The 15,699-nt window shown below is 44.3% G+C and overlaps 1 protein-coding gene across 3 annotated transcripts in view; it reads left to right on the top strand.

The window, feature by feature from the left end:
* The window catches only part of LOC120399364 (transmembrane protein 68-like), a 51,810-nt gene continuing 36,111 nt past the window's right edge, over window positions 1–15,699 (top strand). The window contains exons 1-3 of one of the 3 annotated variants that reach the window (XM_039527549.1): window positions 47–164; window positions 2,191–2,299; window positions 2,834–3,220. In XM_039527549.1, coding sequence (XP_039383483.1) covers window positions 2,905–3,220 — 316 coding nt within the window. In that variant the 5' untranslated portion in view covers window positions 47–164; window positions 2,191–2,299; window positions 2,834–2,904. Of the gene's footprint in view, window positions 165–2,190; window positions 2,300–2,833; window positions 3,221–15,699 lie in introns of all 3 variants that reach the window. The other 2 variants (XM_039527550.1, XM_039527551.1) reach the window with 2 other exon arrangements.

Below are 15,699 nucleotides of genomic sequence, written 5' to 3'. Positions count from 1 at the left end.
GCCCAGGATGGGGCGGGCTCCGCTTGTGCCTCTGCGACTGGGCGATTTTCCACAAGCACCCGAAACTGGCACCAGCCCTTCTGCCGGGTGCCGCCCTCCTCCCCCGGCCGGGACCCAGCGGCGCTGGAGACAAACCGGAGCGCGGAGCTCAGAGCCGGAGCCCGGTGAGCTGCAGGAATCCTTGAGCGCGGGGGACTCTCGGTCCCGGGGGGCGGCTGGGGACTCAGGCGCGGGCTCCACGCGGCGGCTGCTCCGCTGACGCGAGAGCGACAGGGCACAAGGTGGGGAGCGAGCGCGGCCAGCGGAGCAGCCGCAGGGTCCCGGTTCCCCGGGCTGCGGCGCAGCCTCTGCCCTGCGCGGGCGCCTCCCTCCGCCTTGTGCCTGCGCCTGATGCGGCTCGGAGCAGCCCCTCCATAGCCTGAGAGATTACTGCGGGTGACAGCAATTAAAGACGCGAATGCAGGAGTTACTTTAGTTTGTGCATTTGGCAGAAGGGAGGGGGCTCTGCCTGAGGCCAAAATCTGCTGAGAAACAGGGGAAGGCTCGTGTTGGAAGAGAGGTTGGAAAGGTTGGGACGGTTTCGAGGTGGAGAGAAATAATAGTTTGCTAAACTTCTCTCAGCACGAACGCGCACACACAGACGTTTATATGAATTCAGGGAACATCTGCAGTAAGGTTAGGTAATATTTAAGAAAACTGGAAGTGATCAACTCTTATTCTTCAGGGATTAACTAACTTCTAATTGATGGGCATTGGATTAGCAGAAAGATGAGTGTTCTGCAGAGTATAAAGAACAAGACAGACTAGGAGCAAGTTATTCCATAAATGCTCACTTCAGTGTTTCTTGCATCTTGTAATGGTCAGTGATAGAGACAGAACACTGGCCCATCTGGCAATTCCTACATTCACATGATTGCATTCTGTGTAGAGACAGTTTCACCAGTTCCCTTTTGCAGCCAATCAAGTTCTCTCAGTTGGCTTTTTCATGGAGCGAAGGGAAGAAAATATAATTCAAGAATAAAATGTCATTGAAAACCCACAAACACTGACAAGTGTTCAGGGGCACCTCTAGGAGCTGAAACTATTTCTAACTGACTATTTTTAAAATTGATTTTATTTAAAGTTGTCAGTCTGTATAAGGATATTTGCCAAATATGATGGCAGGTTTCCAATGTAAGAGTTGTGGGAGTTGCACTTTTATATCAGTTTATTTAGCTTATTTATCTTTGTCATTAGCTTCAGCATTTGTTAGGTGCTTCTGACTGTTGAGTATAAGCTTTCCTGTAGTCTAATTTTAGAAATATTTCCTATGATGAGACCATTAAAGATTACCAGTCCAAAATTGCAGGGGCAGTCCTGCTCAGTGCAGGTGTTTATATCAGAGGAATTTAGCTGCTAAAGTTGAAGTCTCTACTGAGCATGGATGACCTGGGATTTTTCAGTTTTATAACTTCACCAAATTTGAGTGGATTTTCATGGGGATAGCAAAAGGCACATTACTGACACACAGGCCACACCCTGCCTAATCGTAATCCCTATCTCCAAAGCATGGAGAGGGTTGGATCACCAGAATATCTTTTACATGGGAAAAAATCTTCCCCTGATCTCATTCTCAGATAAACTGTGTTGGCGAGATTTCCCCACAACAATTTAGCCTGAGGCAAACAAATGGAAAATTTCATACCAAAATGTTTGTCTGGCAAACTTAAACAACCTAAAACACAGTTTTATCATAGGAAGTGTCAGGCAACCTTCATAGATGATACTACCAGCCCCACCTTTTTAAACCATAAACACCTGGTGGTCTAATCTGTCTCCACAATCATAAATATATTCTTGAAATGCAGCTGCAAGCCATCTTGTTATTTAGCCTATTCTTGTTCGTTGCCAGTGTATTGAATTTTGGATAGTACCACTGCTGACACAGGAGAAGGAGAGCAAAGTATTTGGGAAATTAGATACCTTTTGATGTGATAATTACTACTATATAGGGCATGGCTCTGAATCCAGGCTGTTGGGTTTTTTTAGTACCACTTCATATCAAAGTCCATTGCAAACATTTGCTAATCACAGTACCTAAACCAATTGTAGAACAACCAGATACCACTGAAAGTTGATGTGTTAAACAAAGATTCAAAGATAGTTGTATTGACACGTATATATTATTTATTTCATTTCATTTCATTATAGAAACACCAAGCACTATAATTAAGGTTTCATAGTGGCTTCCATTGGGAGGGAGAGAAGAAGTGGGGAGAGGACCATTTATGAAGGAGCAAACTGCAAGTTCCTTATTTTGGTACCTTGACCACCTTCCTGTCTGATTGCTAGTTTTCCCTCTGCCTGTATACAGTCCTCCTTCATACTCTTTGAATACACCTTCTGTGTCCATGTCTTCTCTGACCCATTAGTTGCTGCCTCGTCAGCCTTATTTCCTCATCCTCTCTGCCTCATTTGATCTTCAGCCGTGGAACAGCTCGTTTGCTCACCAAGATGATGACTCATTGAATCTTGTTCTGAATAAAAACTCTTGCATCTCAGGCTATTCTTTCAGTGCTCCCTCTCTCTAACCATCACCTAATGCCCATCAGTGCTGCTCCTTACCCCCTTGCACAGGCCTTCCATGACACTTGGTCCATCTCTGTGGTCAGTCCCCTCTTCTGCTGATTTTCCTCTGTCACTACTGCAATGTGTTTAAAAATAGTTATGTCAAAGTCCTACTTCACTTGAGAAAAACAGGATATTAAGAACATAATTTAAATACAACGGAAGCATGCCTGTAACTTCTCTGGTAGTTGTAGGAATAAATGAATAGTGTGTTCTCTCTTTCTAGGGGCCAGGTTAAGAAGCTGATTTGATTACGAAGAGAGTTTGACTCGGTTTGCCTAATTCTTTCAACAGAAGATGTTAAGTAAAAGTGAATCCCATACTCCATGGCAGGAATCAGTGATTAGCTCGACCTGGCTGACTAACATATTAGAAGAATGGACTGGTGTGGAGTACCACTGTTTATACTATATCAGCTTCATCTTGTTGGTGTTAAACATAATAATCTTTGCACCTCTTTTAATTTTCATGAGCAGTTGTTGGTTTTTAAATCTTCTCCTGCACATTTACAAGAGAAAGAATGGATTAGATGAGGATTTCTCCAATAAGTCATGGGACAACGTGAAGTTCATGCTGACATCAATACTTAGTATGCATGGAAAACTGTGGCACGGTAAGACATTTTTCTCTCTGAACACTATTGTATTGTGAGATGCTATCATTTGATTATTAAAAAGTGGTATCCTGAACTTTTTGTGTCTGAACTATAGCTACATTCAGATGGGGTTCACTGATTGATATGAGAATTTGTTGACATTTCCTGGGCATTTTGAGCCGTTGGTAGTAACAAAAGCTTTTATCAGCTGATGCTATTTGTTACTGTCTCTGGCTGAGTCTATGTTTGACTTCTGTGTAAAAATGTTCTTATCAATTTTCTTATAATTTATGTCACACCCCCTCCTCTTCCCACCACTCCTCCCCCGGTAGCAGCGGTGGGAAATTTTTAAGAAAAAGCCTACTGTAGGAAAGGAACATAAGTACTGGTGTGGGTTTATAAATATTAGAACTGTGAGACACATGATAGATAGTGGGTTTTTTGCTTAAATTAAAATGATAGGCATAGTGGATGAAGTTAATGCAGTAGACACAGAGCCTGAAAAATTCCCCTAATACAGAGATCAGGGTCAGCATCCTAGCAGAAACTTCTGCATCCTCCCCTTTCCCAACAGATTGGGACTAGGGGGCCTGGCCTTCTCAGTAACACCTTATCTCTGCATCTCACATGCAGGCATTTAGCTAGTTGTTTATATTTATCTCTGGCTAGCAGGAGTCTAATAAACAATTTCAAGGCCTGCAGCAGCTGCACTGGAACCAAATTCTGCAGTAACAACCCTTAAATTCAGTGCTAATATTAATAACTTATTCACTACTAGAAAATACCTTTCATTTTCCATGTCTTCCCGTGCCACGATACACACAAACAGACCCTGAAAATATTCCTTGTTTGAATTGAATAGTGATTATTTGAGGTTGGGATTTTGATAGAGCTCTCCAAGTGACCCAGCTTGATTCCCAGGATTTTGGCTTCTACAATGTTGGCAAGGCAGTCTGAGTTCCTAACATTGCAAACATCTAAAGCAGAAAAGGGAACTGAAAAATTTAAAGGACTCTTCTCGTGTCACTGTCAGTTCTTGCAGGAGAAATGCAGGACTCTGAACCTAACTCTTGGCATGTTAAAACAAGAACTTCCAGCTTGGATTGCATTCCTTTATTAGGCAACATCCCGTCTCAAGAAAACCGCCCCAGAATATCCCCACACTTGGCATATTTCTTGACCATCTTTTGTTAAACCAACCAGCTTTTGACAGGTCCATGACTGATCTCTATATCTCTAAACATGTACTTTTTGTAAATTTAAAGTGGCATGGGTATTTTGCTAATAGTTCTTAATATTTTTTTTCTTAATTTTCTTTTTAAAAGCCTTGGTTCATATTTTAAAAGCAAATATCACTTCTGAAAGCAGGTAACCCTGATGTGTATTAGGCATAAAATCTGAAGAGATGGTCCTTGACAAACAGCATTTCTCATACATAAGGATCTGTTACTCTGGCTGTTTTAGTTGGGTTATTCTGCCTGCTCCTTATTACTGGGGGACAACTAACTGTTCCTCTAGAACAATGTTTTTCTCAACGACTGGTCCCTGAGATCTCGCTGACTCAGTTTAGCAAGGCAGTTAGGAAGCCAGTCCCATTATCAAAAAGATTGAGAAGCGCTGCTTGAGAATATTTATTTTAATAAAGTGACTGCATCCTCTGCTGGCAGTTGGGGTGAACTGCCTACATGATGTGGTATTGGAACTGTGTCTTTATAGGCTGAGCGTCCAAGGCAGTCTGGGCAAGGCACTGAACCTATTATTATTTATTAAGCACAGCCAATTGGAACAGGACACAGAACAGACCAGATCTCTTATAAGGACCATGTAAAGTATTCAAGCCAGGGGAAGCCAAAACAAATTAACAAAACAGGTATGTCCTCTTCAAGAAGGTCACAGGGAAGAAGCCGTCTTTTAAACAAAGTTCATAAGGCCCTTACCTCAGGGCCCTAATTGAGCGCCTAAAATTAGCATCAAGAAACAAAATCTTTGTGCTCAGTCAGGCTAGTTTCTTGGTGCCTGAGAAACCTGCATGGCTTCTGGTCTCCTGGTTCTCAAACTAGGGCTACCGCTTCTTCAGGGAAAGCCCCTGGCGGGCCAAGGGACATGCTGGCCGCTACTTCCTGCAGCTCCCATTGACCGAGAATGGCGAACCATGGCCAGTGGGAGCTGCGATTGGCCGAATCTGTGAACGCAGCAGGTAAACAAACTGGCCCGGCCCACCAGGGGCTTTCCCTGAAGAAGCGGCGGCCCTACTTTGAGAACCACTGATATACTTGACCACCAGGACTTCTTTTTTGATGGGAGCAGCAACAGATCCTTTCCAGCAGTGCTGCGGGCTTTTGGTTCCTTTCCTCCTCCATCAACCCCGTTCTTTTCATCCTTTCCCTCCTTTCATCTAAAAGAAAAGAGATCCCCCTGCTCCCATGCAAGTTCAATGATTTAGCCATTAAAGAAGATTGTCTTATTTGGCTGAATGAGTGTGTTCTATTCACTTCACCTTTAACATGTCAAAACTCTCTTCTCCACACCTACTTCCCAAATAGCTTCATTTTGAAGGGGGTCTAAGAATATTTTCTCCTATTACAGCATCATTAGATAAGATGTGTTAAATCAAAGATCCATCAACTGAACTTTACTAAAGTGATACCAAGCCCAATAGGACTTGAAGCTTACACATTTTCTGCAGTTTCAAAGACCAGCTTTTTCTTCCTACACCTCAGCTGATGCAGTAGAAAGTCTATTGGAGTTTCTGAATCGTGGCTGAAAAATTTGAAAGTGTGCTCATCAATGAGAGTTTGGATCCTCCTCTCTTGATCTGAGAGCTACCATTGCACACGTAGCCATGGTCTGTACTGCCCTCAGTGTCATTCCTCAGCCCTAGCCCCAGAAGAAGTCATCAGCTAGGAACCCCCAGTGCAGAGAAACATCAGAAGCCAAGCAAAGACAACTCCCAGCATTGTTATACAGCTTGGCCTGTGTTGTTCCCAGATTCTTGGCTAACTCCTTTGCAAAATTCTGGAATCTAAGAACACAGGGGAGGCAGCACCAGATAAAGATCCTACTAGCAGAAACAACCTCATTCAAGCACCCTTTGATTACACTTTACTGTTTGGAGCATCTTTAGGCAGAGCTTTTAATGACTTTTTTTGGATCTCCGCAAAACATTCTCTCCATTTCCATCATCAGAGAGTTGAGGGAACTTCAGACCCTTACCAAAACAAATAAAATTACTGTACATAAGGACTTTGCTGATTTTTAATTTTGACATGTGAGTTTTTATTTTAGGATTATTTTTATTTTCTGACTCTTTTTTTCCCCACTTTCCTCTGCATCTCTGAATTTATAGTGAATTTATTATTTGATTTCTTCCTTTCCTCCGAGGGAATGTCTGTGCGGTTCTTGCTACTGATCCTTGTATATGCCAAAGAAAACATTTAATTTGAATCTGGGTGGATTTTATTTAAATTATGATTTAAATCACTAGTCAGGAAGACTCGATTTCCAGGCTGAATTGTTTATTCTTTCTAACTCTCGCGAATAGCTAGTTAGAACGTCTTTGTTAACCAAGCAGCCCTGAGCTGAAGCATCCCAGATTCAGTTTAGCTGCAGAGGGGTGTGGCCAGCACAAGAAAGCAGAAACATGAGTACCAAGGGATCATCTAAACTAGAACTGGCTGGGCTGGAAGCAACAGAGAAGGACAATGAACATAGGAGACAGATAGAACTAATTAATGCAGAAACAGCCAGGGAAGAAGCTGCCTACAGGAGAGAGATGGAGAGGCAACAAAAAGAGCTAGAAATAAAAGAAAGAGGAAGAAAGAGCCAAAGAGGCTGACCACTGGAGGGCTTTGGCGCTCCAGAAAGAGGCCCTGGAATTAGAAAAGGCTAAGCAGAATGGAACAGCCAACCCTAACAACCCTTCTCCAGGTACTTTTTCCCATCCCAGAAAATTCCCCACCTACAAGGCAGGTAATGACACTGAGGCCTTCTTAGAAAACTTTGAAAGGACCTGCCATGGGTACAATATCCCTGCAGACCAGTACATGATAGAGCTGAGGCCACAGCTCAGTGGACCCTTAGGCATTTCAGCCACCACCTCTGCTAAGGAACACATGAACGATTATACACTTTTTCAAACAAGGCCAGAATCAGAATGGGGCTGACACCTGAGCATGCCTGTCGGTGGTTCAGAGCCCTAAGGTGGAAACCAGATGTGTCATTCACCCGACACTCCTACCACATTGGAAAGAATTGGGCTGCCTGGATATCAGGAACAAGTACTAAATCTCTGGAAGCTCTGTCCTTCCTAATGCAAATGGAGCAGTTCTTAGAGGGTGTTCCTGAGGAAATAGAGAGGTACTCCTAGATGGGAAACCCAAAACTGTAACCGAGGCGGGGGAGATTGGAGCCAGATGGGTGGAAGTAGCAGAAAAGAAAAAAGCTACTAACAAGGGGAGCAAATATCAAAGGGGGCAAACCGAAAATAAACCCTACCACCGGGGGCAACCTAAGACCCCCACCTACAACCCAAGGAAAGCCCCAGACTACCTATTGTCCTACCTCACCGGTCTCCAGCAACCCACCTCGGTCCAGTGACCAGTCAGCTGGGCGATGTTTTAAATGTAATGAACTGGGACATATAAAGGCCAACTGCCCCAAGAACCCCAGTTGAGTACAGTTCATTACACCACCATCACACCAAAGATCCCCAGGCCCAGATGTCTCTCAAATACCCTAGGAGTGAAGGGAAACCTTGAGAGTGGTCGGAAAGAAGGTTATCGCGTGGAGAGACACCGGGGCACAAGTGTCAGTTATCCACCAATCCTTAGTGGACCCCAAATTCATCAACCCACTGAACCAAGTGACAATTCACCCATTCATGTCAAAATCTTTAAACTTGCCTACAGCTGAATTGCCTGTCCAGTACAAGGGCTGGTCAGGAAGGTGGACTTTTGCCGTCTATGACAATTATTCCATCCCCATGCTATTGGGGGAAGACTTGGCCAACCATGTGAAGCTGGCCAAGAGGGTGGGAATGGTCACATGCAGCCAGGCCAAGCAAGCTTCCACACCCATCCCTGTTCCTGAGCCATCCACCAGGGCCCCGTCTGTGTTACCAGAGACCCAGAGAGAGGTGGTGGAACCGGATCCCCTGCCAACAACTGAAACAGCCATAGTGCATTCAGACCCAGAACCGGAACTGGAAAAGCAACCAGCACCAGAACCATTGCCAACACTGACGCCAGCGCTTGCAAACCCATCTACCACTCTAACGGCAGAGGGCACCAGCGGGCCTGAACTGGCAGAAGCAGCAGACAACCCTACCCAAGAGGCTCAGCCAGAGCCTGAACTATCACCTAGTGCACCAGCGGAGAGCGGTTCACTGTCAACGGAAACAACCTCATCATCTACCTCGCTTCCACTGGGACCAAGCCCAAGTCCACAGTCTAAGGAGGAACTGGTGTCTCTAGCCTCAAAAGAACAGTTCCAGACTGAACAGGAAGCAGATGATAGCCTTCAGAAAGCTTGGGCGGCGGCGCAGAGCACCTTCCCGCCTCTCAGCTCTTCTAACCGATCCCGGTTTGTTGTAGAACAAGGACTTCTATACAAGGAGACTTTCTGGTGGACACCAGGAAGACTGGCATTCTCAAAAGCAGTTGGTAGTTCCAACTAAGTACCGGGTAAAGCTCTTAAGCTTAGCCCATGATCATCCCAGTGGCCATTCTGGGGTGAACAGAACCAAAGACAGGTTGGGGAAGTCCTTCCACTGGGAGGGAATGGGCAAGGACGTTGCTAATTATGTCCGGTCTTGTGAGGTGTGCCAAAGAGTGGGAAAGCCCCAAGACCAGGTCAAAGCCCCTCTCTAGCCACTCCCCATAATTGAGGTCCCATTTCAGCGAGTAGCTGTGGATATTCTGGGTCCTTTCCCAAAAAAGACCCCCCCCCCCCCCCCGAGGAAAGCAGTACATATTGACTTTCATGGATTTTGCTACCCGATGGCCGGAAGCAGTAGCTCCAAGCAACACCAGGGATAGTACTGTGTGCCAGGCCTTGGCAGACATTTTTGCCAGGGTAGGTTGGCCCTCCGACATCTTTACAGTTTCGGGAACTAATTTCCTGGCAGGGACAATGAAAAACCTGTGGGAAGCTCATGGGGTGAATCACTTGGTTGCCACCCCTTACCACCACCAAACCAATGGCATGGTGGAGAGGTTTAATGGAACTTTGGGGGCCATGATATGTAAATTCGTAAATGAACACTCCAATGATTGGGATCTAGTGTTGCAGCAGTTGCTTTTTGCCTACAGGGCTGTACCACATCCCAGTTTAGGGTTTTCACCATTCGAACTTGAATATGGCCACGAGGTTAAGGGGCCATTACAGTTGGTGAATCAGCAATGGGAGGGGTTTACACCTCCTCCAGGAACTAACATTCTGGACTTTGTAAGCAACCTACAAAACAGCCTCCGACACTCTTTAGCCCTTGCTAAAGAAAACCTAAAGGATGCTCAGGAAGAGCAAAAGGCCTGGTATAATAAACATACCAGAGAGCGTTCCTTCAAAGTACGGGACCAGGTTATGGTCTTGAAGGCGCAACAGGCCCATAAGATGGAAGCATCATGGGAAGGGCCATTCACGGTCCAAGAGCACCTGGGAGCTGTTAACTATCTCATAGCATTCCCCACCTCAACCCTAAGGTATACCATGTTAATTCTCTCAAGCCCTTTTATTCCAGAGAATTAAAGGTTTCCCAGTTTACAGGCCAGGGAGGAGATGACGCTGAGTGGCCTGAAGGTGTCTACTATGAAGGAAAAAGTGACGGTGGCGTGGAAGAGGTGAACCTCTCCACAACTCTGGAACATCTGCAGCAGCAACAGATCAAGGAGCTGTGCACTCGCTTCGCCCCCTTGTTCTCAGCCACCCCAGGATGGACTGAATGGGCATACCACTCCATTGACACAGGTAATGCTCACCCAATTAGAACCCCACCCTACCGGGTGTCTCCTCATGCCCAAGTTGCTATAGAATGGGAGATCCAAAACATGCTACAGCTGGGTATAATCCGCCCCTCTACCAGTGCATGGGCATCTCCAGTGGTTCTAGTTCCCAGACCAGATGGGGAAATATGCTTTTGCGTGGACTACCGTAAGCTAAATGCTGTAACTCGTCCCAACAAGTATCCAATGCCATGCACCGATGAGCTATTGGAGAAATTGGGACATGCCCAGTTCATCTCTACATTAGATTTAACCAAGGGGTACTGGCAAGTACCGCTAGATGAACCCGCCAAAGAAAAGACAGCCTTCATCACCCATGCAGGGGTGTATGAATTTAATGTGCTTCCCTTTGGGCTGCGTAATGCACCCGCCACCTTCCAAAGACTTGTAGATGGTCTCCTAGCAGGATTGTGAGTGTCTGCAGTTGCCTACTTCGATGATGTGGCCATTTTTTCTGATTCATGGGCAGAACACCTGGAACACCTGGAAAAAGTCTTCGAGCGCATCAAGCAGGCAGGACTAACTGTTAAGGCTAAAAAGTGTCAAATAGGCCAAAACAGAATGACTTACCTTGGACACCAGGTGGGTCAAGGAACTATAAACCCCCTACAGGCCAAGGTGGATGCTATCCAAAAGTGGCCTGTCCCAAAGTCTAAGAAACAGGTCCAATCCTTCTTAGGCTTGGCCGGATATTACAGGCGATTTGTACCACACTACAGCCAAATCGCTGACCCACTAACAGACCTGACCAGAAAGACACCGCCAAATGCAGTTAAGTGGACTGATGAGTGTCAGAAGGCCTTTACCCAGCTTAAGGCGACACTCATGTCTGACCCTGTGCTAAGGGCCCCAGACTTTGACAAACCATTCCTAGTAACTGTCCCTGCCTGCAGGTATATGGGATCTTGGGGGACAATTACTGCACTGGTGGGGTGCAAAATAAACTTTATTAATAAAATGCAAAAACAGGGAAAATTCAATAGTGAGGGATATGGGGTTTAAGGTAGACAATTGGGGAGGGGTTTCTTTTAGTGAACAGTAGGGGAGTTTCAATAGTAAGTACAATACAGTGGGATACAATACAGTGGGTAACCAATTAACACAAATATAAATGTAACAGGTAGGTAACAATTTCTATGTAAAGGGTGTGTTACAGCAGCATATAATCAACTAACAGTTATGGAAAAATATGTTAAATAACAAACAATTTTAGGTAAAAATGTGTCACAGTGGTGTAAATGTAGAATGTGAGGTGTATCAGAGAGGAAAAAGTAACCAATGGGGTTTTGTGCTAGACTTCAGCAATACAATTGAGGTTTGGCAGTAGGAGCACAGAGACACAGACACACAGAGAACAAGCAGGCTAGGAAGACACAGAGAAACAAACAGGCTGTAAGTTTAAGCAGCAAGGGGTCTGGGAAGTTCAGAGGGTGATGCAGACGTGGGGGGAAAAAGCAGCAAGGGGTCTGCAACCGGGAGAAGTACACAGGGGGAGATTGGAGCAGCAAAAACCTTATCTATCGTCTAACTTAATCAAACTTATATAAAATGACAAGCAGCTTATACAAAGTAACAAAACAGGTACAGAATACAGCCAGGCAATGGCTTTTTAAATCTATCTTAACCAACGACTAGGCAAAACAACAAATATCACAATTCTAAGCAAACTATAACAAGCAGCTATATGAGCAACAAAACAACAAACTATAGCAAGGCAGGTGAGACTTACAAGCTTTACAATCTTAACAAACTATGACTTATCAACTTAAGAAAGAAAAAACAAAATCTATGGTGCACCTTATGCTATGGGGAAGTTACAGAGGGCAGAGTAGTATGTGCCCAGAATACAGCTCCCAAGGCAGCCCCCAAGGAAGCTAAGGGATGGTGGCTGCAGCAGTGGATACAGCTGAAAGCAGTGAGCCTGAGGCAAAGCCCACAGGAGCAGAGCTTAGCAGCGGCACAAACTTATTTTTTAGAGTTTAAGAGAGGTTTTAAGACACAGACCAAGGTTTAGCTTGAGTCTGTGTGCTGGGGAGACAGAGCCAGCAGCTAAAATAATAGAATAAACGTATAGAAAGTTTCACAGAGGGATTCTTACCAGCCCCCAAGGCAGCAGCAGAGGCAGAAGCAGGCACAGCAGCAGCATCAGAGGACGCAGAGAGGACTCAATTCGTTCACAATCAGGAGATCTCCAGGCAAAATTCGTTGTTCGTGGGAGGGGAGTTTAAAAATGGGGGTATGCTCAAAAATAAAACGAGAGCGGAGAAAGGAACCACCAGAACCCCTGGCTGATCAGACCAGGCAGCAATGCAGGAATCTTTCTAAGGTTTGATCAGAAAATGTCTGGTTATAAAGACAGACTCAGGCAGCTTTCCGCCAGTAACTCTGATTGGTTCCCCTTCTTACAGGCAGGGAAAAAAACTGCAGGTAACCACAGAGGCAAGTCTGGACAGAGTCCTGTGCAATAGGTGACTCAAAAGCACATGAGGTCTATGACTCATGCCCAGGATCTTAAAAAAACACAATAGGTCTTGCAGCTCTGGACACTACCTACCCTACACCAAGCCCAGGTTTAACAAGGTGATAACGGGACTAACCCTTTGAACAGGGCAGTGGTCCCACTTAGCATGCAGCACAAGTGGCCATCCCTTTGAGAAGGGCAATGGCTCTTGTTAAACAACTTAAGGGGCCCTCCCTTTGAGAAGGGCAGAGGCCCTGGTAAACAACTTAACAGCCAGGGAGGGGCAGCCACAGGAGGAGAACAAAAACAAAATGGAGTAAGGGGACAGCTGCAAGAAACAAAATGGAGCTGTAACAGACAGTAACCACAGATGCATCTGAGCGTGGTGTAGGAGCAGTTTTAATGCAGGAAGGACCGGATCAAAACTTCCATCCTGTCGTGTTTCTCAGCAAGAAACTGTCTGAGCGGGAAAGCCACTGGTCCATCAGTGAAAAAGAATGCTATGCCATTGTGTATGCCCTGGAAAAGCTACGCCCATACGTTTGGGGATGGCATTTCCAGCTACAAACCGACCACGCTGCGCTAAAGTGGCTTCATGCTGCCAAGGGGAACAACAAAACTCTTCTTCGATAGAGTTTAGCTCTCCAAGATTTTGATTTCGAAATTCCACACATTTCAGGCGCTTCTAACAAAGTAGCTGATGCACTGTCCTGTGAACGTTTCCCAGAATCAAATGGTTAAAAATTGTTCTTCAAATGTGGAAAATCTTGTAGTTTTACATAATTAGTAGTATATGTAATGGTGCATGTGTTTTATTAATCTGTTTATTCTAAAGTTCTAGGGGAAAAATCACCGCCAGTGTGGTTCCACACTGTCTTGAGATTTGGGGGGCGTGCCTTAAACAGATAGTTAAGGGTTAATGTCCCTTTTACCTGTAAAGGGTTACGAAGCTCAGTAAACCTGGCTGACACCTGACCAGAGGACCAATGAAGGGACAAGATACTTTCAGATCTTGTTGGAGGGAAGTCTTTTGTTTGTGTTCTTTGTTTGGGGTTTGTTTGTTCTCCGGACGGAGAGGGACCAGACGTCAATCCAGGCTCTCCAAATCTTTCTGAATCAGTCTCATGTTTTAAATTTGTAAGTACTCAGCCAGGAAGGTGTGTTAGTCTTAGGTTTGTTTTCTCAACCTGTAAATTTTTCTTTTGCTGGAAGGATTTTTACCTCTGTTTGCTGTGACTTTGAACCTGAGGCTAGGGGCGATTTCTCTGGCTATATAAATTTAAGTGCCCTGTAATATATTTTCCATCCTGATTTTACAGAGATAATTTTTACCCTTTCTTTAATTAAAAGCTTTCTTTTTAAGAACCTGATTGATTTTTCTTTGTTTTAAGATCCAGGAAATTAGGTCTGGACTCACCAGAAGTTGGTGGGGGGGGGGGGAGGAGAGGGGATGGTTAATTCCTCTTTGTTTTAAGATCCAAGGAGTTTGGATCTGTGTAAAGCCTCTCAAGGCAACCCAGGGAGGGGAAAGTCTGGGGGGGAAAAGGAGGGGGGAATGGTTAATTTCTCCTTGTGCTAAGATCTAAGGGATTTGGATCTCGGGTTCCCCAGGGAAGGTTTGGGGGGAATGGAAAGTGTACCAAAACATTATATTTTTGGTTGGTGGAAGCGCTATCAGATCTAAGCTAGAAATTAAGCTTAGAGGGGTACATGCAGGTCCCCACATTTGTACTCTAAAGTTCAGAGTGGGGATGAAACCTTGACACTGGTTCTTATCACAAACTTATCTATGGTTGTTTCTGGGTGATGGAGATTTTGGTACAGGCGATGTACTGTGGCTATGTGCCATATATGATGTGACTGACACACTATCATCGGCAGATAATTCTGAAACTATAGAAAATGACGGTGATCTTGAAGGTGGATAGTCTTCAGAATCCTATACGTTGAGGATGGATTCTTCTAAACAAAATAAGTCAATGCAGTTATTTAATTATTATTTCAATACTGCTCACTTAGTATTACTAATTGCATTCACTGACACTCTGTACTACTTTAATGGTGAAATTGTAAAAGGAAGATCTGCCTTTCAGCTATTTATCTAAAACTGCATCTAAATAATAGTATTATAGAGTAACAACTATATTTTTTGGTCAAACATGAGAATTCAAGAATAGTACAGAAGGAAGACAGGCAGTCCTTAAAGAAGTATGAAATAAAAAAGTTTAACAGCCTGAAGATCCTGCGTGATCAGACAGGTTCCTTAAATCATCTTCAACACAGCTTCCTCCTGAGAAGGAACACTTCTTATGATGTTGTTTCATTTGGGCAACCCGGCCTTGCATTTCTTTGTTGCATTGTTTGCATTTTGCACGCATGCCTGTTTTACCCACAGGTAGAGGAACTTCATTAAAATATTCCTACACTGGGTCTCTTTTATGCCATGCTGCCACTGTAGGTTTTCCCTTATAGTGAGAGAATGGTATAGCAGGTCTCAAATCAATGAAGACTACACTCAAAAAGACCTCAAGACTTCTGGAATATGCTGCTCAAACAATTCACTTTTGTTTCTACTGCTTGTCCCTCTCTTCTCACATTATCTTCAGACTTCTTCTCCTTCTCCAGATCGATTCTGCCCCCAACAATCTTCTATTTAATGAACTTTTTGAAACTTTGCACTTTTAGAGAGAGGTAAGGGATTGACTCTGTACACAAATTTGAAGAGGGACAATAGGGTTGAGGTCTATTATTTCTCATCGCTATATTATTTATTTATTTTATTTAAAAACTTTTTTTGCTGTTAACAAGCATGTTATCTCTGGAGACACAAATCCACAGTTTGAGAAATGCAAAACTAAGCATCTCTAATGGTATATTCTAGACTTAGCACTGAGTCCCATTGGGTAGATAGAAAGATTAACCTAACTAATCTTTACAGAAGCCCCTGGAACCTCATAAGATTGGATCCCTAATCCATGAACTATTGGAACTCATTTACAAAACTTTTCTAAAACATTACATGAATATATTGTCTCCTA

Source organism: Mauremys reevesii, linkage group 2 (assembly GCF_016161935.1).
Source record: "Mauremys reevesii isolate NIE-2019 linkage group 2, ASM1616193v1, whole genome shotgun sequence".
Lineage (NCBI taxonomy): Eukaryota > Metazoa > Chordata > Testudines > Geoemydidae > Mauremys > Mauremys reevesii.
The sequence above is the reverse complement of the archived record's forward strand: the minus strand, read 5'-3'. Positions and strand labels throughout refer to the sequence as shown.